This window comes from Bombyx mandarina, chromosome 03, assembly GCF_030267445.1.
Source record: "Bombyx mandarina strain Sakado chromosome 03, ASM3026744v2".
NCBI classification, from domain to species: domain Eukaryota; kingdom Metazoa; phylum Arthropoda; class Insecta; order Lepidoptera; family Bombycidae; genus Bombyx; species Bombyx mandarina.
The window spans coordinates 13756097-13781173 of record NC_143210.1 but is presented as its reverse complement, the minus strand read 5'-3'; the positions used below and the strand labels follow the sequence as shown (position 1 = coordinate 13781173).

At 39.3% G+C, this 25077-nt stretch overlaps 1 protein-coding gene across 1 annotated transcript in view; it reads right to left on the bottom strand.

Annotated features, from left to right (window-relative positions):
* Window positions 1–3387: 3387 nt before the first annotated feature.
* The window catches only part of LOC114247074 (potassium voltage-gated channel protein Shaw), a 217318-nt gene continuing 195628 nt past the window's right edge, over window positions 3388–25077 (bottom strand). The window contains exons 8-10 of the mRNA XM_089738287.1: window positions 5452–5602; window positions 4793–4891; window positions 3388–4554 (exon numbers count right to left, since the gene is read on the bottom strand). Of these exons, the coding sequence (XP_089594413.1) occupies window positions 4151–4554; window positions 4793–4891; window positions 5452–5602 (654 nt within the window). The 3' untranslated portion in view covers window positions 3388–4150. The remainder of the gene's footprint in view (window positions 4555–4792; window positions 4892–5451; window positions 5603–25077) is intronic.

The following is a 25077-nucleotide window of genomic DNA, read 5'->3' as shown; positions in this document are numbered from 1 at the left end:
GCGGCTTGGCTCTGCCCCTGCCATTGCTGAAGTCCATGGGCGACGGTAACCACTCACCATCAGGTGGGCTGTATGCTCATCTGCCTAAAAGGGCAATAAAAAAAATGATTATCGAGGTTTATATATAACTTCGTATCGCTGGTGGTGATCACGTTATAGTCGCCATGGACTGTGGTAGCGCTAAATGGACAAATATTAAAGCCAAAAATTAAAAACGCATTTTGTATTTTTGAGTTATATCTCTACTGTGTCATTCGTAATACCCATTGTAGATGAACGATAATACTAAAAAGAATCTTATGCGGATTCGTGTTTGGCTCTTACTTTTTTCTGTAAATTGGCTTTATTCTTCTACATTGGAATTTCTATTTACCTATTGTTTAAAACAGATAGCTATCATAGACAAGAATAATCTAAGGAAATCAATCGTATTATGTGTTGAAGTTGCATTGAGTTTGAATATCAAAATATCATAGAATAAGTTAACAATATATATACATCATACATACATCGGTAGGCAGCGGCTTGGCTCTGCCCCTGGCATTGCTGAAGACCATGGGCTACGGTAACCACTCATCATCAGGTGGGCCGTATGCTCGTCTGCCTACAAGGACAATAAAAAAAACATATAGCTATATACACAAAGATAGCGTTTAACATTTAATAATTACTAATGATTAATGTAATATCTGTTCTTAAATTATGTAGACACGTAAAACTTTACTATTTTACATTTTATATAAAAAAACACTGTAACAAAATCAACAACTTGACAATTAATCCGATAAATAATGTACGCTAATTTATTTGAATGACTTGAGTACTTCAGCGTGTCTTATATGTACTTTTAGATTATACGAACTTTATATGTATGTGTGTACTTAGATTCTTAAATTAGATCGCAATCATGTTTTAGTAGAGTCGACTATTATAAAAGCCGGCAATGTGACTTTTGGACAATTATTGGTAAATCAGAAAAACGAATTATTGACTTTGTATTCATTCCATTGGTAGTCACAAAACTCTTCTGAACGACATCTTAGATAAATAACAGGTAAAGTTAATACTTTATTTAATGCAGGTTTTGAACCGTATTCTTTGAAGGAGACGATTATATTCAAATCAATCTGTACTGACATATCAATAACATTTTTTTGTCCAAATGCACAGATTGCCACCTTTGATAATAGACGACTCAGTAATAATAAGTGCTTCAACGCAAATATAATAGAATCACTAACAGTAAATTACTAATTTCAAACAACCGCTTTCACTAGAGACTAGATTTCACAAAACTATTTTAAGTTCTATCTACATTTTGGCACATTGCGGGGATTAAAAAGTTGTTTTTTTTACTTAATTAAATATCACTTGAGATTCACAAAAGCTTGTTTTTATAATTTGGCACGAATTTCAATTAAATTTCATTGAAATATGAAATTAGATTTAGGTAGATTATTGGTAATGCGACACCATTTTAAAGGTAGGGCAGTGGTGAACAAGAGACATTTTAAATATTCTACGCTAAAATTAACAATATTGATTTTACCTGCACCGCTGTTTCACTCATAACTAATTTGCGGCAATATCACATCTTTAATACACTAAGATTGGGTATTTCTCATAACATATGCCTTAAGAGTAAGTGTAATTAATGCGCTTTTATTAGCTTCAGACGTATGTATGTTTGTAACGGAATCTTTGAACATGATTTTGACCCCCTTCAAAACGGCGGATTAACTCGAAATTTGGTATACTTATTAAGAATCGATGACAATAGAATATTTAAAAAAAAAATTGAAAAAATTGAAATTCAACTAAAAAATTAAAAATAAATAGTATTTTAAAAAAACTATTATAACGAAATACGCTTTTATAGAAAACCCAACTAAAAATAGAAAATTAATTTTAAAAAAAAGCGTGGGGTGCATGGTATCAGTAGTTATAAATATTTGATGAACATATATGAGTAGAAGGGTTGATTATTATCAAAATAACCTTTTCAGGATATTTCCTGAAAAGCACCGCCACGCTTTTTTACAATAAAATAATTTTTTCTTACACTATTTTTAATTCAAATTTATTAAAATTTATTTTCTATTTTTTAGTTACATTTTCTATAAAAAGCGTATTTCTGTTAGTTTTTTTAAACTACTATTTATTTTAGTTCGTTAAAGTGTTTGTTCATTGCAATTAGGCAAGGACAAAAAAGTGTAGTGACGTATTGAAAACAGACAGCTTACCACATATATCTTGATTTGAATGCTTTTCGGAACGAAGTTCCTTATGGGACGATGCGGAGGGGTACCCTAACCGGGAAAAAACGTCCGTAACGTAAGATTATTATTAGTGATGCACACGGTGTACGACTTAACTTTGTAATAACGTACAAATTAGTAATGCACACAGTGTACGACTTGACTTTGTAATAACGTACAAAAAATAACATAATATTTTTTATCATTCATTGACCACGATCTCAGAGCGTTCGTTTGCGCAATACACTAACTCTTATGCAAACGATCGTGAATGAAGTGTACCACAATAAGGGTTGTTGCGAAACCTCCAGTTTTATTTTCTTTATGCCTCGAATAGAACTTAAAATTAATATTTTTATAATAAGGAGCTTCGTTCTTATCCGGTGTCCCACGACACCACACATCTTTTTTTGATTGCTTATTAATTAGGTACTTAATCGGCCATCTTCTTCTAATTCGAAATTCGCATTTAAAATATGAAACAGTAGGTTTATTTTCCTTTCAACAATACAAACAAAAAACAACGTAACCTTCATTACAGTAAATATTAAAATTTGACACATTTTTCTATGACTAGATATTCTACAATTAATTCGATTAATCTTACAATTTTTATAAAACTAAATTTTCTCATATTTCAAGTAACTTAATTAGTATTCGAATAGTATGGGGTTTTATAGGTATATACTTTATATTTGTTAATCTTTGTATGTATCAATTTATGTAAAAATGTGAGCCAGTAAATATTTTTGAAAGATTTAAATAAGTAGGTGATTCATATTGTTCATCAGTCCTAGAAAGTATTAAGGTACCCTGAGGGCGAGGGGAGATCACTATTTTGCCGCGGCCACAAATTTATGGATTATCGAATTAAATAGTAGTTTAACTTCTATTTGAATCCAACTGAGTCTTATACCGCGCCTGCTTCACAAGTGACTACGACGCGATATTAGTGGAAAAGAGGAATCGGATTTTCTTGCCTTTGTAGGCAGACGAGCATACGGCCCACCTGATAGTAAGTGGTCACCGTCGCTCATGGACGTCAGCGATGTTAGGGTCAGAGCCAAGACGCTGCCTACTTATTTACGCCGCTTAAGCGTTTACTAACTATATAATGTTATTATTTAGCTTGATTTTCATATATATATCGTTGCGATGTTACTTATAGAATTACAGATCCTCGTATTTCGTTCATCTACAACGAATACATTATAGGGAAAATTTAGGTGAACAATTATGTGGAGTCCGATCTTTTTTTTACTAACATATTTTACCAGACCAGTCTATTTTGGGACTACAATGAGAATTGCCAGTGCATTTAAAATTTATTATCCACTAGCTGCTTGGCGTTCAAACGAACTACTTCACAATTCTACCCAATGTAGCAGGAGAATAAAGACATCTTAGCTAAAAGCGGCACCCTGGCTTGCCTCTAACATTTCTGTATTCATGAGTGACGACTTGAACTTATATGTAAATATATAGAGTGTTTGAGTACCAAGTGTGTAGAGCGTGGACTGTATTTTGTGCTGGTCGCTTCAATAATTAGATATATTCAGAGAGATTATTTTTATTTTATTTTAATTAGTTACATACAACACGTGCACGTACGACCTGAATTGTTGATTGATTTACAATGACTGTGTTGTCAAAATTATTATTCTATTTCAGAATTCAAAAAATAGTAATAAAAACTTTATGTTTAGAATTGCTCTAAACACCAAGTGCTCTATTACGCGCATTATCTTCAGTTTATTTACATTCATCGGGATTTGAATCGTTTCAAATATTAAATTAATTATCGCCATTCTTCGTCATGTTCTATAACCGTCTGTTTTGATTACAGCGCAAATATTATTACTGGCTCCGATTTTCACAACACAACGCAACCATTAGGAATTATTATTAGGACTATGCTCGTTATCTCTGTAATTATTCGTCGTTCTACTATCAATAACATTATTGACTTCGTCCTTACAAACACTATCGACACAATTATTTTCACTGTCTCTACTGTCACTATCGATCGACTCTACTTTTTCAACTATTATCTCTACTTTCGGTTTGAACTCTTTTTCTTTATCGAAATCTGGCGGTCGAACTGTCGAGAGTGTGTTCGAGAGATACGAAGACTGCAGGTTGTAGCCTGGAAGTAGTTTCGGTTGTAGCGGCAGCATGAGGTCTAAGGAGCCGGTGGTTGCAGGGCGTGGTTGCAGGGGCGGTGCGGTCAGGAGAGGCGGTTGCAGAGACGCCAACGATATCGCCCCCGATTGTGTGTGAATGATAGGACTTTCAACTGGAAAACAGAGGAGAATTGTCTTATCGTGCATTAAAATCGGATTATGGGATTAATGTTAGTACTCTTTGATTGGTTTTTAATGAGTGGCTCAGAATATTATTAAAAGGGTGGAAAAGTTTTGTAGTAAATACGAATAGAGTTTTACAAAGCCTTTGTTTGTACAAAGCCTAGTGTCCCTTAAGTATAGCTCAAAGCTCCTTGTACATATTTGGTGTCATAAAAAGTTGTGCTTTACCAATAGGAGCCCTAGCTTGGAGTGGCTGGGTCGAAGGTGGCCGCAGGAGGTTTGGTGGACCCTGCAGAGCCAGACTGATCATGTTCATTCCATTCACACCTGGAAATGGCAAGAGGGAAATATATTAATTCCACATTTCCTTTTAAGAAAATTATAAACGTGTTTTAATAAATAATAAATGTATAAATTATGAGTAGACGAATGAGCATCTGGCGAAAGCGCTGTCATCATCTTTACCACTAACAAACTCAGCATCTTTTGATAGAATTTATGAGCGTACGTGAGTGTATATTACATAAACCTATGGACTTAAATCATAGCGATGATTTGACATTATATGAAATGAATGACATCTTCTTAAACGGATGTAATGTCACTATTACCATGAATGAGGTCTTATGAATTACATAAATTTACTAAAAAATAAGTATTTGTTTAATGCTTTGTAATGAATATTATAATTATGTAAATAATACTGCTATTCAAGCATGACTTTTTTACTAAAATTACTTTGTATAAGTTAATGATAAACACATGAAACCTCTCAAACTCAAACATTGAATCGAACTTGCATGCCATCTATGAATATTTTCTCGAAGTATTTCGAAACCGAGATTTTGCGAACAGCGCCATCTATGGACATTTTCGTGAAGACTTACCAAATTTATTAGCTCCCGGCGAAAACTCCTTGATTACGACCGGGTGTTTTACAGCATTGACGCGTCGATTGGAGGCGCTGGCGTCGCGTTTCCTTCGAGGCTGTTCAACTGGAAGCACTCGCCTCCGTTTCTTAGGAAGCTTTGACCGCGCCTGAGGATAGATGGCTCTAGTTGTATAATAATGTTATTGAAGTTTTATACCATTTTCTCGTTTAATGAAAATATTTTTCTTTTCTGTCTTCCATATTATTTTATTGTACTGTTTAGGTAGGAAGGCTCACGACCCATCTGTGGTTTCATGTTCACGTGAGCCCACTGAAATAACAGATAGAGTCGAATTCATGACCAACTTTTTATATCGCTGCTGAATGAATCTTGCTTTGGAACAAGTCTCCAGGACGGTGGTACATACGGGCATACCTACGGGCTCACAATTTGCTAAAAGATTATAGTTTATTAATTGCGTATATTTTTTATTGCCCTTTTTTTATTGCTTTGATGGTTGGACGAGCTCACAGCCCACCTGATGTTAAGTGGTTACTGGAGCCCATAGACATCTACGACGTAAATGCGCCACCCGCCTTGAGATATAAGTTCTAAGGTCTCAAGTATAGTTACAACGGCTGCCCCACCCTTCAAACCGAAACGCATTACTGCGTCACGGTAGAAATAGGCAGGGCGGTGGTACCTACCCGCGCGGACTCACAAGAGGTCCTACCACTAGTAAAAGCCCTTGTAGGCAGACGAGCATACGACGTCAGAAATGCCGGAGGCTCCGCTAACCCGCAGCCTACCCTAGATGGTTGTGTGGTACTCTCTATCAAGGTTAAGCGAACAGCGTAGTAGCTTACTGCTGAGCTGAGTGTCGTGGGTTCGATTCTCATTCTTAAAAAAGCGGGTTATCTGTTCTAATGTCTGGATGTATAATACGCGTCTGTATAAGCTGCTAATACCCATTCGGTCGGAGGCTGAGAGTAATCTGACCCAAAATAAGGCTCTGGGTATTAACTTGTATTGTGCGAGATCTCCTCTGTCGGGCCTCGATTTTCGTTTGACACAGTCATAAGGGATTGAGTCGCCTTTCGTGTATTGTATTTAATAATCGTAGAAGATACTGAAACGGTTTTAATTGTAACAGTATTTATGGCCAGACTAAGTAATAGGTTGGACATATGTATCATATATTCTGTGTTCACGATGCCTTTCGAAAAGACAAGAATGGGAATCTTAGATAATTGTTATACAGACAAAATGCTTTTTTACTGTTGGTAGGATGTCTTGTGAGTCCGCACGGGTAGGTACCACCACTCAGCCTATTTCTGCCGTGAAGCAGTAATGCGTTTCGGTTTGAAGGGTGGGGCAGCCGTTGTAAATATACTGAGACCTTAGAACTCATATCTCAAGGTGAGTGGTGGCATTTACGTTGTAGATGTCTATGGGCTCCGGTAGCCACTTAATACCAGGTGGGCTGTGAGCTCGTTCGCCGATATGCGCAATAAAAAATTAAAAAAAATTAGAAGTAGAATTGATGGGAAATTCGCAACGAAATTACGTTTCTTTTTTAACAACTTTTTCTTTTTTAATTGCCCTTGTAGGCAGACGAGCATACGGCCCACCTGATGGTGAGTGGTTACCGTCGCCCATGGACTTCAGCAATGCCAGGGGCAGAGCCAAGCCGCTGCCTACTAATCAGAGTCAGCAAAATCGCATAAATCATCTCTTAATAACAAACGGGAAGCTTTATATTCATACATACGAGTTCTATGTAAATATATTAAGTGTGTTTTGTGTAGATAAACATGTTAAGTGTTAATCCGTCCATCCGAACGGTGCAAATTGTGAATAAATCTATCATCAAGTAAGAGGGTTTGCAGATTCCCATAAAACTAATTCCGTGATTAACCTCAAACGATGACTGCTCAAGCTCGGCTTTGCATACATTAAGTTGAAAACATTTCAACATTAATCCTTTTCAAGCTTTGGGTTGCACTTTAAACTTTGGATTGTAATCTAATAAATTTTATTACATCGTATATGCATATATAAATCCTGGAAGGGATATTAAATAGCAAAACAAAATTAAGCAGCGCAAAGTATGTAGCGATAAAAAAAAACTATAGTCCAACGTCAAACTTTAATCCTCTGAATTAAATTAGACAGTGACAAAGATATCTCTTTAAAGACGTAAATTCATGAATTCTCTATTAAGCACACATTCGAGTTGACACGTGTAATTAATGGTATACACCGATTTAACCGAGTTGTCTTCGCGGCACGTGTACAATCCAGGTACGCACTTGGAATGCATTTGGGTGAATTTTTATATGCCTGAGAAGCCACAATTATTATCACCATCGTCAGACATTGTAGGTACGAATAGGGTGATCGAGCTAAGAGAAATATTGAGTACAACAATCACGTTTGCTGTCTTAAAACAATTTGGAAATCTTCTCTGGACGTTAGCAAACGAAAACGAATAACAGTTCTTAGGACGGAGGCACCGCTCTTCAAGAAGGCTGGTTGGTAAGTGTGAGCTGTCGTAGCGCGATGTTAGCCGAGTTCCGATGATACCGCAATCGTGCTGCCATCTTTTGGGAATCGTGCTGCGTTTCGTTTAGCTACCAAACTAATGACCGTCTGCGGCAAATATATATGAATAGGCAGCCGTTTTGTGGGCATCCGTATTGGTATAAAAGCCTATCTTTCTTGCGAAGCGTTTGTTGATCACATGACACATTGTTCAAAATAATCTTGATCAACCAGACACCTGGGAAGAAGCAAGGTGTCATCGATTAATCTTAACTTTGATTAATCGGTGAGTGGACTTGCAATCCCGTCGAATAACTGCTCAGACCTGTCTTGAATAAGCGCTGGCTTAAATAATTGATTGGTATTCTGAATGCCACATGATGAAGAAGCACCATTCACAATCATCGGACTGTAACTTCATTTTGCGCCAATGCAAAACCACCCTTACCAACTGAGTAAGTGGTCAAAGTGGCATCAAATCCATTCCATTTTTATCCGTCCGCCATTTCCGACATTGATTAATTCAGAACACTTATTAAAATTGGTTAAAGGGGGTTCAGCATTTGTAATTCAATTGTTAGCCTTTGATCCGATTTTCCTTTTGAGTTACTTCGTAAAGTTAAATTTAACGCAAAAATTTAATGAAAAGCATTTTATTGTTTAATTAGTCCGCGCGAACCGAAGGCTTTGATTATATTTGAGTTTGCTCAATAAGAATGTCTTAGTGAAGTTTAAGAAGTGCTCTATGAAAGAAGATAGGAAAGTAATGGGAAAAAATCCATGGAAATCTCTCTTTCTATTTTTTTTCTATCTATGCTGGTATTGAGAGGCTATTTCAGCTTCTCTTGACGTGTAGGTGAGCTCACGGGGCTCAAACCGGAGTGTTGCTAACACTGGCCCTAGCAAGAGCAGTGCTTCGCAGAATCTACCACCGAATCAGAAACGCGACCCACTGAGAAGATCCGGAGAGAAACTCAGTGGGCTTTCTCTCTGTCTAACTTATCGCGCTATTATTATATTCTTTGTAGCGACCACCATGAAGCTCCTCATCATGACACAGACCAAGGACTGAGGATAGAATGTTAGACGCTGACAAGTCTGCATACCTGCTTTCTGCGCCGTTCTTTGGATCTCGCAATTGTACATCGATGAGTCGCCCCGAAAATATATATACAAATTCAAATCAAGAGGTTAAAAATTTTGATTAAGCCTACTGGATTCCATTTACTACGCTAAGGGTCGTGACGTCAGATAAGATGTAATAAAAAATCTTTAGATATTAATATTGATGGCTGTACTTCCAGTGGTTATTTATTCTCCTTTTTTTTATTAACCTTTTTTATAATAAAGGTAACGGCTTTTTAACTGTTTAAGTAACTTCAAAAACTATTGTCGGTGGTGATTTTGAAGTTATAAATGAAATCTACGGTAGGCAGGGGCTTGGCTGTGTTCCTGGTATTTCTGACGTCTACTAGTGACGGTAACCACTTACCATCAGATGTGCCGTATGCTCGCCTGATTAGGACAATAAAAAAAATTATAATTTCCACTACAGGAAGTCTACTTCTTGTTCCAAATTAAGCGAATTCTTCTAATAATTCGTTTGAAAGCATCAGAAAACCGTAGCATGAATCATTACTCTAGTTCTGTTAAATTTTACATGCTCTCAACCCGACCATTTCGTCCTGAGTACGTCCCTGTCGAATAAGCATGGATCACTCAATTATAAACCAATTCCAAGTGCCGTCAAACCTGCAAATCTCGTTTGATTAATTAATTAGTGTTTAAATCCTTATTCAGCGTTAAATATCAGACAAGATATCGAGTGAAATCAATTAAAATTTGGAATTAGCTCAAATAAATATTAAAGAATTATTACGGTTTCAATAGTCTATTCATCATTATCCTGCCCTTCTCCCAGTCACCTGGGGTCGGCGCAACATGTTTTCTCCTTCCATACTCCTCTATCATATACCATTTCTTCGCTCACTCCCCTCTTACACATATCGTCTTTCACGCAATCCATCCATTTCTTCTTAGGTCTACCTCTTCCTCTATGTCCTTCCACATTCATAGTTAACATTCTCTTACCAACCTCATTTTCATTTTGTCTCATCACGTGTCCATACCATCCCAAACGCGCACTTCTCAGCTTCTCTGTCACAGGTGCCACTTTCAGTCTATTTTGATTTGATAATGATATGTTATTTTATTCGCACAAGACATGTTTGAGCATCTCAGGGTTGATGGTGGTTGTCACTCTATCATGCCTACTGGTTTCAGTGACCACTGCATCAATGCACTGAGATTGTTTTCCCGTCACAGCAAAAAAAAAACGGGCACTACCTTGGTGTGTTTACAAATCGTAAACCTGATTTAGAACGGTTTGTCGTTTCATTTTTAACTTTATTTGCGTAGCTTAGTTGTTCGCAAATCATGACTGCTTCGCTGCCGAAATAGGTACGACTGTAGCTTTGCCTTTAACTTTACTGGTGGTAGGACCTCTTGTGAATCCGCACGGGTAGGTACCACCACCCTGCCTATTTCAGCCGTGAAACAGTAATGTTTTTCGGTTTGAGGGGTGGGGCAGCCGTTGTAACTATACTGAATACCTGAGAACTCATCTCAAACTGGGCGGCGGCATTTACGTTATAGATGGCAATGGGCTCCGTATCTACGTAACCACTTAATGTACCGTATGTATGTAACCACTTAACACCAGATATACTGTGAGCTCGTCCACCAATATATGCAATAAAAAATTTATGATAAGACATCGGAATTTTATGATTTAATTTATTTTTACTAACTAATTTTAATGCCCACAATTCGTAACGCTACAAATGTTCTATGTTATATAATACTTATCCAGGGATAGGCAGGAATGACGCAGGATAATCCAGGAGAAAGTTATTAGCATTGATCGATCCACGATCCTCGGCGTTGAGGATAAGGATAAGGATTAGGAGAAGGCAATAGAAAACTCTGACAATTCAATAAAACATTGAGCAAAAAGTTTTCTTTTAATCAAACAAGAGTAACAAGAAAATGAAATTGAAACTAATTAATTCCGGCATTATTTTAAAAAATTGCCAACTCAAATAAACATACATAGGTACATAATATGTGCTGAAATATTATTCGTTGCACACGGAGCCGGTCAAACGTAGGCTGCCTCGAAATTTGCTCTTGATACAATTTTTTGGGTTTCAGTGTAATGATGTGGCGAGCGAACCAATTTACTTGGATTGAATTGAATTTTTAATAACTCACATTTCATTTTCTACCTTTTATGTTTGTTGGTGTTTTGTTGAAAGTATAAATCTGTATTATTAGGAGAACAGAAGTGGTTATATGCTAGTTCTGTAATTGAACATGAGTTTTAATTTTTAATTTAAATAAAGGATGAGCAACATGCGGGACTCCAAGCATTTCTAAAATTGAATTTATTTTATCGACTTTCTCCCATCAATTTGTTTTTCTGTTCTTTTCTTGTTTGTTTTTATCTTGCATTAAAATTTGTATTATTTAATTCTTCTTTTTGTAGTTTTATATTTTTTTAATCTAATATATTACAAATAATGTTTCGGAAATTATTAATAACAGTTAAACTATGTGCGGCCCGCCAAAAAATATTAAAGTTGGCCCATTGATTAAAAAGGTTGCTCGCCCCTGATTTACACAATTACTTTACCTAATAGGAGCAGTCACTTATTCTTATTCACGTGGGTAGCGACATTCGTTGACGTTGTTTTCATTGCGGTAGAACTTGAATGAAGTGGAAAAGGGATACCGGAGACTTTTGGTCCATTTAAAATCCACATATCACATCATATTCCGACTTAGGTGATTATCTAATGAGTCGATGGGACGTCATAAAACGCGACAATTCGATAATAATAAACTTAAATCAATGTTTATGTCTGTCGCATTACCAGAATTTTTTGTTGCTTTTTCAAAAAGAAACGAATCCTCCAATCTTAATACGTTCTTACCCAGATTTGCATGTTGGAGATTTCACGATATTATTCAGTGACACCGCTCGAGCAAGTAATGAAATAAAGTAGGAGAATTCAGTTCTTATCTTGTTTTCCACTTAGGAACAGCATACGTGCCTTTCTCGGAAAATACGGGTTTTTAATTTAACAAGCAAGTTTTGGAATTGTTGTCATTTACAACGACCATAAATAATTTGTTATCTTGACAATTTCATGTAATAGAAATAGAATAATCCGCGAATTTATTAATACAATAACTATCTTAATTTATAAATATACAAAAAAAAATCACCTTATTACTATAAATACTATAAAGCATAAGTGAAGTAAGTTTTTTAATACCACAAGTTTTGATCGTTCAAGGCTTTATAAATCTAAGTTGAGAGTTAGAAGATTTAGAACTTGTTATTGCAAGAACACGTATGTTTCCAAAGACAGAGTAGAGTGGAAACAATGTGATAGGTGAAAAATACGGGATTTTATCCCTCTTATCGTGTCACGCTATGTAACTGGATATTTCGGGTTGAGTTTATAGTGTTAGCGATTTATATAAATATGTCTATACAGGCATAAATAATAATAGTCGGTGAGCCTGAGAGTTTCACATTTTTGATTGACGAAAACCTCCTGTCGCTCAACAATCCACGTCCGAACCTCGCATGAGTCAGAACTCATGAAAAGGCAAAGGGAGAAAGTAAAGTGCTTAGTGCGGAGTATATCTCTCCCATCATCCTCCCCCTCGAGACGCCGTACCGGCAGTCGTCGGCGCCACGACCACCAGTCCTCTCGGTTAGTAGGCTATCCGAAGCACACTTAGATGGTGCCGGTTAGAGTGATTATCAACGAATGCTAGGGACATTTTATAGTATATTTTTTCAGTGGCCCATGCGACACTAAAGCTTTAATATAATCATCGCAAGCCTTTTGTCCTTTAGAGGAAACTCAAAATATATATGCGTACGAGATAAGACCAGTACATTTAGATATGTATTAACAAATGTATTTAACAAATCTATATACTGAGAATAGAACGCTGACTCCGCAATAAAATTGCCTCTTCCACTAAATCAAAAAGAAATTAAATTCATTCGAAAATTCTTCGGTAGATGTGACAGACAGACAAACAGACTCGGTTAGACAAATGTGAATAAAATGATGCCACAATTAAACCGAAAAATCGTTTTTCAATCAAAGCTGTTTCACAAAACGCCGACAGTAACACCGCAGGTCATCCGTCAGAGGAACTTTGAACGCAAATGTGTTCCAATGATTGCGTACAATAACCAGCCCCTGGTGAGGCTAATGGAGATTGGATATAAAAGAACCTTACTGTGGACACAGAGTAACAAATCAAATGCCTGTGGATATTTTGTTACCGAACAAGTCGGCTTATTTTGTTGCGAAAATATTCAGAGCTATTTGCTTTAGATGGCAAAATAATTAGTCAGTTGTTTATCATAGTAGACCTTATAAACCCACATCTTAGTTATAGTTTTGACTAAAATTAGAGCGTATTGTAAGTTAGAATGGGTAGATGCTATGTTTGTTTAGTTTTAAGGCTCCCAGCTGGGGCAGAGGGCTTTCACATTATTTCGCCACCGCGATCGTTCTTGGGCTATGTGCTTTAATTTGGCCCAGGTTATTCCGATTGTCTTCATCAGCCATAGTGCAGGTATGTTTGTGTCGACCTAATTTCTGCTTGCCCTAGGCCACCAGGGCTTGTCTCAGGATGTGTGTAGGATCTAAGAGAGTGGTCCACTCATGCCCATTAGCAACGCGCGATCTGCTTGTCAATTGACTTTTTCCGATACGCCTTCAACGTGCGTTCGTTGGATTTCTTCTCAGGTCAGAAAATGCCAATGTATTTGCCGCAAGCAGCGCTTGGTAAAAGCTAAATCGGCTGCCTGTTTTTTTGGTCACCTTCCATATTTCGCATCCATGCAGCAATATGCTATAGCCTTGTATGTTTTTGTCACGAGGTCATCATGACTTTCCGTTACAAAGTAGCTGTTATCTGTTTTTTGTTTTTATGCTATGGAATTATTGACCAAGCGTCTGAAGGTAAAAATTCCGATGAGACCAACATTTTTTTCTAAAACTTTTATTTTAAAGTATGTTTAATGAAGGTCAAAGGGATATTACAGTCTGCAAGACATAGTACGTAAAGGTTTGAAATGTGATTACTTTCGGTATTTCAATAAGCTTTTATGTAATATCTTTTTTCATTTCTTGGCTAATGGAAATCCGAGATACAACGTTATAATCATCCGTAGGCACGAGATTAATGGATTAGATACGGTATTACTTCAATAGCTATTCAGGACTTTCATGGTAATAGCATAAAGAATTGAAGGGATAATTAAATTTCTGTATTTATAAGAGTCTTTTTGCATAGCAAATTTCGGAAGTTAATCAAGAGCTTTTGTTTTCCTGAATTGCTTCAGTTTTGTTGGTATCTGCATGTACGACCACAACTGGTCGGTTGTTTATTGCCACATTTAAAATCTTCGTTTGCAATGAATCTTCTCTCGCAAGCCTGCCAAAGTTATTGATGGACTAATTTCAAGAGATTTCTAATATTTACCACTGTAGGTGTGGTCGGCCTACACGGATTTATATGTAGTAGTTTCTTTTTTTATCACCAATAATAGGTTATCCAGTGTCTCGAAAAATAGATAAGACGATAATCATGTTGTATGGCCACTAAACTGTTATAATTCCCCAAGACCTTATGCAAAATTATAGGGTAGATCTTGAAAACTTCCTATAACATGAAGCCTTTTGTTTAAGTCTGGGGAGTCCAGGACCATATCGGTCTCCGACGCCTTTAGAGAAGAAGAGGGAAGTCGTTTTCTTCTTTTGGTTCCTCCCAGGAGACTGCGCCTTGAAAAGGGTGTCCAAGGAGCCGCACGGCGTAAGCCAAGCAAGATCCGACCCCCCAAAACTAACTATCGACTAACCCCATCGATCTCCACCACTCCGACTTGGCAAAACCCAAGGCACCGTATAGTGCGCGCCGAAAGTCCGCCTTCGCCAGTACCCGTCCTGATGATAGGACGGGGTTTTATGCCCGGGGAGATTCCGAAGGACATCGTCTCGTGAGACACCCTGGGCAGCGCACAGGAGCCACCTTGCGCCACTATGACCTTAGACCATGGTAAAGGTCTTTCTTTTTTTATACTATGAAACGACTACACTGGTATTTTATTTTGTTACATCACGTATAAAATACGAATAGCTCCAAAAAAATGTTCAAAGGGAAGTAATAACGTACAAAGTGGAATATAGGTAAACAAATCCCGTCATTGCAATTCGTAAAATCCCAATCTTCGTCAAGCCTTTTCTCCATAATTTCGTCAGGAAACATCACAAGCGTTTGTGACAAAGTGTTTTTTAAAGAGTCCTTCGCTTATATTCCCACTTCAGAAAATAAGCCAATTTTCTTAAAGAAATATTTCTTTCAGGCTGGAAAGGAATACGACTGAATGGTAAATCAATTTATATTCACGTGAACTTAAAAAAATATAAATGTGGTTATGAATTGGAAAAAAAAATTGATTAAAAAAACAAGGTTTACTGCTTTGACTAAATGGCGTGAAATGTAATTTTATTCTTCTTGTCTTCTTCCTCGATCTTTGCCTCATTTGTGATGAAAGAGTTTCATAATATGAGATGGATATTATATATTATAATATGGCTACGACATCTTATGAGTCCGCGCGGGTACGTACTACCACCCTGCCTATTTCTTTTTTTTTTTTTTTTTTTTTTTTATGATTGAAAGTTTACTGGTGGCCCGAAGGCCTTTCCAGTTTCACCAGGACAGGTGGGCGAGCAAAGGCTCAGCCAAGAGGGGTGGGATTTGCTAACAACTGCCCGAGCGCCTCCGAAGGAGACCTAACAACTCAAGAGCAATTGTTTCGCGAATGAATCTACTACCGGATCGGAATCGCGACCCGCTGAGAAGATCCGGCGAGAAACTCAGCGGGCTGATGCATGGGTTAGGTTGCACGTCGACCTCTTTGTCGAGTTCGACGAGTACGGTTACCGGAGTCCCTAAGCCTGCCCCTAGTATTAGAGCTGAAGGCATCTAATGCAAAGGTTATTGGATCTGATGGATCCGTAAGGACGTGTCTAGGGCGTCGACGGTGACTGGCTCCTGCATGATCAGGATTCGGGGAGTAGTCAGCGGCGGCAACGATAAGGCGATTATCATGACGCATAGCCTTATCGAAGTATCGTTCCGACGCTGACTTCATGTATTTCCGAATTGATTCGAGGCCCAGGTCGTCGTGTAGGTCAACGTTCCTCACGAACCACGGAGCCCCGACAGCTAACCTGCAAAAGCGGGATTGTAAAGATTGGAGGGTGTCTATGTGTGTGCGGGCCGCGTGAGCGAACACCACACTCGCGTAAGTCATGACGGGCCTTATGCAAGTTTTGTAAAGTGTCACCTTGTTCCGAAGGGACATTTTACTCCGCTTACAGATCATGGGGTAGAGTCTACCGAGAATAAACGCGGCACGGTCACGGACTGATTTTATATGCGGGCGGAATGTCATCGATGCATCCAGGGTAACGCCCAGGTACTTGACCTTCCTGGCCCAGGGTATGGGTTGTCTAAAGAGAGTAATCGGGGGTGTGAGATTCCTCCTCCTAATCCGGGAGGAAATCCGTGTGGAGCTTCCCCTCTGAAATAGCACCGCAGTACTTTTCGCTGGGTTGATGTCTATGCGCCATTTTCGGAACCACTGTCCTAGGGCTAGGGCTGCGCTCTGAAGCTTCTTCGCGATTAGGGACTTATTTCTACTAGAATAGTAAACAGTCGTGTCGTCGGCGAATAAAGCTAAATGGGTCGGCGGCGACCGGGGAATATCGTTGACGAATAAGCTAAATAGGAGGGGTGAGAGGACAGAGCCTTGCGGGACTCCAGCTGTGAGAGGTCGTGGGGAGGAGCGGGTTCCCTCGACTCGATATCGAAAAGAGCGGTTCGACAAGAAGTCCCGTATGATGAGCACGAGACTATCCGGCACGCCCATGTTGAATAGTTTGAAAATCAAACCATTGTGCCAGACTTTGTCGAACGCTTTTGCGACGTCGAAGAAGAGAGCTCCCGTGTATAACGGTTTTGGTCGATTAAGCCCCACAAGAATGTGCTCCGTGAGGCGGTGCACCTGTTGAACGCATGAGTGATTTGTACGGAATCCGAATTGTTCATCGATGAGAATGCCCTTGGATGAGACGAAATCTCTGAGGCGCTTGTAGAGCAGACGCTCATACAGCTTGCCTAGAGACATGAGGAGGCTAATCGGGCGGTAGCTCGTCGGATGATTTTTTGGTTTACCGGGTTTATGTATGCCGATAACGTCCGCTTCTTTCCACACCGCGGGAAAGATACAGTTCGCCATAGCGGCATTGAAAATAGATGCCAACATCACGATGAGTTGGACGGGTAGAAGTTTAATAACGCGGTTAGATATACCGTCGGAACCGGGAGCCTTGCGAGGACGTAGGTCTTTGATCAAGTCTTTAACTTCCATCGGGGTGACGGGTGGTAACGCATCCGAGGGTGGCAAGGAGGCTCTGCGTTCTACCACACTGTCTACTAATTCTACATGAACAGGGTCCACGGATTGAGTGCTGGGCGTGCACTGGGTTTGCAATGTATCGGCCAGCAGCTCTGCTTTTTCGTCATCATCAAAGGCCGCGAGTCGGCCTGAGGGGCCTACGAGGGGGGGCATAGTTACTACCGTATCCGATTTGAGAATACGAGCTAAGCGGTAGTAAGACCTTTGGGAGGGCGCGAGTCCTTCTAAGAAATCAGACCATCTGGCATCTCGGACTTCGGCGATGCGAGACTTTACGTCGCGTTGTAGGGCACGCATTCGAATACGATTTTCCGCGGTAGGATACCTGTCGTAGGCGCGTATCGAGGCGTTCTTAGCTCTAAGGAGTTCCCTAATATCGTCGGACAATTTGAAGCGGTAAAGGAAGTCCTCCGCTACAACTTGTTTCGATGACCTATCTAATGTCGAGGTGATGTGTGATGTTACGATGTCTATGGCTTCAGCGGTATCCTGAGGAGACGGGGTAGAGTCCGGGTTAAACGGGAGCGATGGTGGATCAGATTCAGCCAGGCTGATGCCCAGCGTGTGCCAATCCACCACAGTCCTCGTGACGGGAACGGAATCGGGAGCGCGACCGAGCTTCATAACGACGGGACGGTGGTCTGAATCTAACTCTGAAACTACTTCGATCGAGTGTAAGCGCAGAGTTACGTTTTTTAATAACGCTATGTCGAGTATATCCGGGCGATGCGCGATATTTAGCGGGTAGTGAGTCGGGGTTAACGGAGCGACGATATCGAAGGCGAAATCATCGACTAACGCGTCAAGCCGCCTGCCATTCGGGGTTGTGGTGTGTGAGTTCCACCTGATGTGTTTACAATTTAGGTCGCCCGCCAGAATGACAGAGCTCCCCATACCGAGCCGCACCTCGATATCACTGCTTAGAACGATCTTATCCGGTGGAAGATAAACGGACGCGATAACGATCGGCGCGTGTCCCGTCAGTGAGATTCGGCACACTGATGCTTCGATATTAGCGAGCGCGGGAGGATCGAGCGGGACGCAATGCAGGGCTCTTCTATAGTAAATGACGGTACCACCACCACGGGCAGAGAGCCTGTCGTTCCTGACCATGTTATAGTTCGCGATTTTAGGGTCACGGCGCGCGGGCTTAAGTAGGGTCTCCTGCACTAAAAAGATATCAATTTGATGGTCACGCAAAAAGTCAGAAACCTGATCACGTTGATTTGCTAGACCGTAAGCGTTAAAAAATCCTATCGTCACGGATAGGGGCTTTATTCTACTTATATACGCCATTGATTACCGGCGGAGTGAGGGGAGGACGTACGTATTTAATGACGCGTATACGTCGGCGTATTCCTGCACAACGGCGATAAAGTGTTGTGCAGTGGAGGCAGCGCGAATGGCGTCGCCCAAAGCGTTAACGCGCTCAAAGTTGATCGACTGAAAGAAGTCGATCGCTAAAGCGAGATTTTCGGACGCGGTCGGATGCCTATTTCTGTCGTGAAGCAGTAATGCATTTCGGTTTGAAGGGTGGGGCAGCCGTTGTAACTCTACTTGAGACCTTAGAACTTATATCTCAAGGTGGGTGGTGCATTTACGTTGTAGATGTCTGTGGGCTCCAGTAACCACTTAACACCAGGTGGGCTGTAAGCTCATCCAGCCAGCTAAGCAATAAAAAAAATCTGTGAGACAGACGACCTTATTCTTTTCTACCTTACTTCTTCCCCTATTATACCTATTTACTGTTTTTGGTACTGCATATCTTGGTGCCGAACTCATGTCTAGAGCGTAGGACTATTGTTGAACTAATGCAATTGTAATAATCTTTCATACCCTCAGACAACTACAGGTGGTACTTTTACAAGTACCACAAACTTCCTAGGATGAAAAAAGGATGAGAAAAGTCAAGATATCTCTTCAAAAAAATACCTTGAGAGATAAAAGGTGATACAGACATGACTTCAGAATTAATTCTTAATCGAAATCATGACATCTAAACGAGAAGGTTCTTGCTTTACAGTAAGAAAAAGATTATTCGCAAAAACATTTTGCAATATTTGTATAGTAATTTATTTTATTACAAAAAGTATTTTACTACAGATGAAATTTATACGTCATGTGTCATCGAAATTTATTACGAGTATTACATAATCGGTTAATTAAATCACAATGTATTATGACACAACTTATCCAGACTGCCAGTGCTACAGTCCTAACATTGTTTATATTATCCTATAGAAAACTATTCACCAAACCGGCCTTTTAAGATACGACGTACGCAGATACTGTCTTGTATTGTTATAAAGAATATTGTGTCTATTTTAGATCCTTCTAGATGGCTGTTTAGTGGTATAAAATAGCACCACCCTATGTTTTCTGCTATTGTGAAAGGGGAGTTAGATGTTTACAGGCAAACTGGCAGTAGTGTTAAAATAGTATACCACAATTCTACTTAATTCCAAAAGATAAAGCGTTTCTGTTTGAAGAATAAGATAACAGTTACCCTAAATTATTAAGATTTCAACTTCATGCGTTGTGGGTGGTGATAATAACATTGCGATTCAGTGAGCCACGATAACCAATTACCACCCAAGCTTGTGTTCCCCTAATGTCATAAACTCAAGATGAAATTCAAAAGTATGTAAGGCACTTCTGATTGCTTCTGCTGTAGAAGAAGCTCATGTTGAGTCTCTATATCAGGCAAGGATTAATAAGACACGTGTTTAGTTAACTGACTAACGTATATTGGGATTATAACCTAACGTGCTATCGACAGCCGTACAATCCTGAGACTGACGTAGCATCACTGCGATGTAATTATCGCTAACACATACATATTATTATTAGTTGCTATGGGGAGATTTGTGGTCCTTACACTCACGTACTACCTGGTTGTAAGTAGATACCGGAATATGGTTATAAAAATGTGAGAATCGACAGCCAGCTTGACCCATGAGATCTATGCCCTGTTCATACCGTGACGCGGTTATTCTTCCCACTGGAACCTATGCCAGCTTTGAGGCAGGCCCGGTGTCGCAAAAATACAGTTAGTCTGATACTGGTGGTAGGATCTCTTGTGAGTCCGCGAGGGTGGGTACCACTACCTTGCCTATTTCTGCCGTGAAGCAGTAATGCATTTCGGTTTGAAGTGCGGGGCTGTAACTATACTGAGACCTTAGAAGTTATATCTCAAGGTGGGTGGCGCATTTACGTTGTGGGTGTCTATGAGCTCCAGTAACCACTTAACATCAGGTGGGCTGTGAGCTCGTCCACCCATCTAAGTAATAAAAAAAAAGTGGATCTCTTTAGCACGCACGACTCCACGTTGAAACATGAGGTAGAAAGAAGTAGCAAATGAATAAATAGCAAAAGCGGACTTTAGATCCGATGTAGTGTTTTAAATCAGGATCGATCAGAAATAATTTATAAATGTGCTAATTAAAATTAAATTCTAGATAGCCGTTTTAAATTAAGGCTTCTAAAAGTTCTTAATTAAAAAGTAATTGGCGCCCCTCTAATTGGATTGACTAACGAGCAGTGCTCTCTCCAACTACACGTGCTTCAAGACCCTCGGAACAGAGGCAGCAATACGTTTTTTTGGTATGCGAGAAAGAGACAGGTCAATCATTCTTTGGCCGTGGTTCCTGAGTGGTAACTCCAGACAATCTTAGTTTTCAGACTTTTCATTCATTACCTGCAGCTGTTACTTGGTTTCTTCAGTCTCATTAATTTTTTTCTTTAAGGACAATGAAACGTATTTGCTTTATGTTGAATAATATGAGATTTTATTGCATTATGGGTAGACGAGCTCATGGCCTACCCGATGTTTTTTTTTTTTTTTTTTTATTCCCTTTGTAGGCAGACGAGCATACGGTCCACCTGATGGTGAGTGGTTACCGTCGCCCATGGACTTCAGCAATGCCAGGGGCAGAGCCAAGCCGCTGCCTACCACTTAATACCGGTTACCGGAGACCACGTACATGCCGCCAACCACGTTGAGATATGAGTTCTAAGGAGTATAGTTACAACGGCTGCCCCACCCTTCAAACCGAAACGCATTAATGTTTCACGGCAGAAATAGGCAGGGTGATGGTACCTACCCGTCCGTACTCAAAAGACTTGCTAACACAATAACCGTGATTTAAAAAAAAAAATATGCTAATCCTTCTTCATGTGAAATTAGAATGGAGTAGTAAGTAACTAAAATGATTATCTTACTATAGCTAATAAATAAAACTGGCAACAACTAAAGGGGACTAGTTTCGTCCATTTTCTGGTTAATAAGCGGACAATCAGTCTTATGATAAATCCTTAGTTGTGAAACTTCCACCATAAAAGACGATTAGATTGCGTAGAAGCAACTTAAAAATATACTATCCTACTCAATCTTGGCTAGTTAAAACACATTGGACGAATACTTCATAAAGGTGAAACAGGTTAAAATTAAAATTTAGTCTTTTGGCAAAACTCCATTTGGAGGTTGGACAAACTCTGATATTTTTTTAAAAATAAATATGCTTATAATTGTTACGAATACACATACCTATCTTTAATCGTGTTACTTTCACAGAAAAATATATATTCAAAATTTCTCGGAAATTAGTAATAGCTACTTAGTTATATATTAAACTTTGACAGTTTTCATTTTATTAATATACTAGCGACCCGCCCTCGCTTCGCTTCGGAAACATTAAAACACACATGAAACCAAAAAAAATAAAAAAAAGTAGCCTATGTTCATCAGGGACAATGTCGGCTTCTAATGGAAAAATAATTTTTCAAATCGGTCCAGTAGTTTCGGAGCCTATTCGAAACAAACAAACAAACAAATCTTTCCTCTTTATAATATTAAGTATAGATAATAATCGTGACAAATACACATATTTATTGAAAAGAATATATATCTATATATATAAAAATGAATTGATGTTCGTCAGTCTCGCTAAAACTCGACAACGGGTGGACCGATTTCGCTAATTTTGGTCTTGAATTATTTCTAGAAGTCCAGAAAAGTTTTAAAAGGTAGATAAATATGAAAATGCTCGGAATTAAATAAACATAACAAGTTTGTTTGTCCTTTGATGTGTCCCCCGTCGGACGGATTTCTTTTGTTTGTTCTAAGTTTATTTTATACAAAAGCTTAGGTCTTTTACTTATAGATTGAGGCACTACGAAAAGTGTCGGGTCAGCTTGTATTTTGATAAATTTATGAAAAGAAAATGTCTGAATACGTTGGTATTAGTAGATAAGTAACTCGTTGTTTCCGCAACAGTCTTATGAAATTTTATGGGATCGCCTTCGATTCACATACATTGGGCCCCGCGAATGCGCTAGAGAGAAAAAGCGATCCAATTGTACAAATCATGAGCTTCAGGCGATTTCAAGTTAAATCCTTCAATTATTCCCCAACATAGAATAGATTTACTTTGCATTCATTGAGAGTGAGAAAGAGGGCCTTTTGGTATTTTGAATTTGGAAATGTGTTGATGTTTAAAAAAATATTAAATATTAAAAAATTGTGGAGACGTCGTGGCCTAAAGGATAACACGGTGCATTCGTATTGAGCGATGCACCGGTGTTCGAATCCCAGGCGGGTACCAATTTTTCTAATGAAATACGTACTCAACAAATGTTCACGATGACTTCCACGGTGGAGGAATAACATCGTGTAATAAAAATGAAACCCGCAAAATTATAATTTGCGTAATTACTGGTGGTAGGTGATTGTGAATCCGCGCGGGCAGGTAGCACCACCCTGCCTATTTCTGCCGTGAAGCAGTAATGCATTTCGGTTTGAAGAGTTGGGCAGCCGTTGTAACTATACTTGAGACCTTAGAGCTTGTACCTCAAGGTGGGTGGCGCATTTACGTCGTAGATGTCTATGGGCTCCAGTAATCACTTAACACCAGGTGGGCTGTAGCAGGTTCACCCATCTAGCCAATAAAAAAAAAGTGTGTGTGTCCGCTCCGACGCACGACTGGAGTTTACTGGATATAAAAAATTAAACGAAACAATACGAGAAATAGTTCTATATTACGACAACACGATACACTACAGATTATTAACAAATTAACGAGACACAAAACAAACGACTAACAAATATATGAAAATACAATAATGAGAGAAACGCGCGATCAGTACGAGGCTTTGTGGCGGACTGCCGGCGCAGCAGCCCGGCGTCACCTGCAATAACGCGGCCGCGCGTTGGCTCCTGATTGGCGCGCGCACGCATCACGCAATCAGGAGCCAATCAGGCGCATAACGCATTTCGTGTGACATGCTAGTACGATTTTGATTGGCGCGCGCACGCATCACGCAATCAGGAGCCAATCAGGCGCATAACGCATTTCGTGTGACATGCTAGTACGATTTTGGTCCCCATAATTTTCATACCCCGGGCCTATATATGTAAATCGATTCTAAAGGAGTAAACTCCAAAAATAGGATTATCTAACATAACTTTATTTTGGTAACTCTCCAAAACCCGCTTTGATTGCAAGGCATCCTCAACTTGGAATATACAGCTAAGTTATAATTTTTACGTGTTTGCTAACGCGATGTTATTCCTTAATCGTGGAAGCCATCGGCAGTTCGTGTCATGCACGTGCTTCATTGGGAAAACTGTGCCTGCGAGATTTGAGTACTGGCATAGCTGCATCGCTTACGACAGGAGTGCATCGGGCGTCTTATCCTTTTGGGCAAATATCCGATTTGGTACAAATACCTCAATAGCCGCCAACCATTAAACTTCGATCTAATATCAGTAGACAAGAATGGAACCACATAGACCTGGAAAGACTATATCGGTCAATAAAAATACAAGAAGTGACTCATTGAGATGTATGATGATTTTTTTATTGCCTTTGCAGGCAGACGAACATACGGTCTACCTGATGGTAAGCGGTTACCGTCGCCCATGGACATCAGCAATGCCAGGGGCAGAGCCAAGCCGCTGCCCACCAAATGCTCGGCTGTCATTAATACAAACAAAACCCGCTGTCTCTTATAATTTAGAAACATTTTATGTGCTTCGAAAGACCGTGTAACCGTCAAGGAAATCGTTACTCCTCCTATACGCGAGAGTACTCCACGCAATTACTCTTATTTATGACACCCGGAGGGCTTGATGCGATGGCTTCACCACGAATTATGTCGTTTGCCGATTCATTTTAAATAAGTGCTCAGATTCGAATAGTGCGATGTTTTTTTCTTAATCTATACATATAAATAAATTTGGTGTGTCTGTTTGTAATATTGAAATAGCCGCTTTTTACTACGTGCATAAATATAAATAAATAAATATTTACTAACAATCACGCCGCGTTAACTGGTCCCGTGATAAGTTCGTAAAGAACTTGTGTTACAGGTACCAGATAACGGAAATAAATGTAAGATTTTTATTATACACATACATATATTTAATATACATCCATAACCCTGGAAAAGACATTTATATTTATCATACAAATATCCTCCCTTGGCGGGATTCGAACCCGCGACCCCCTTGT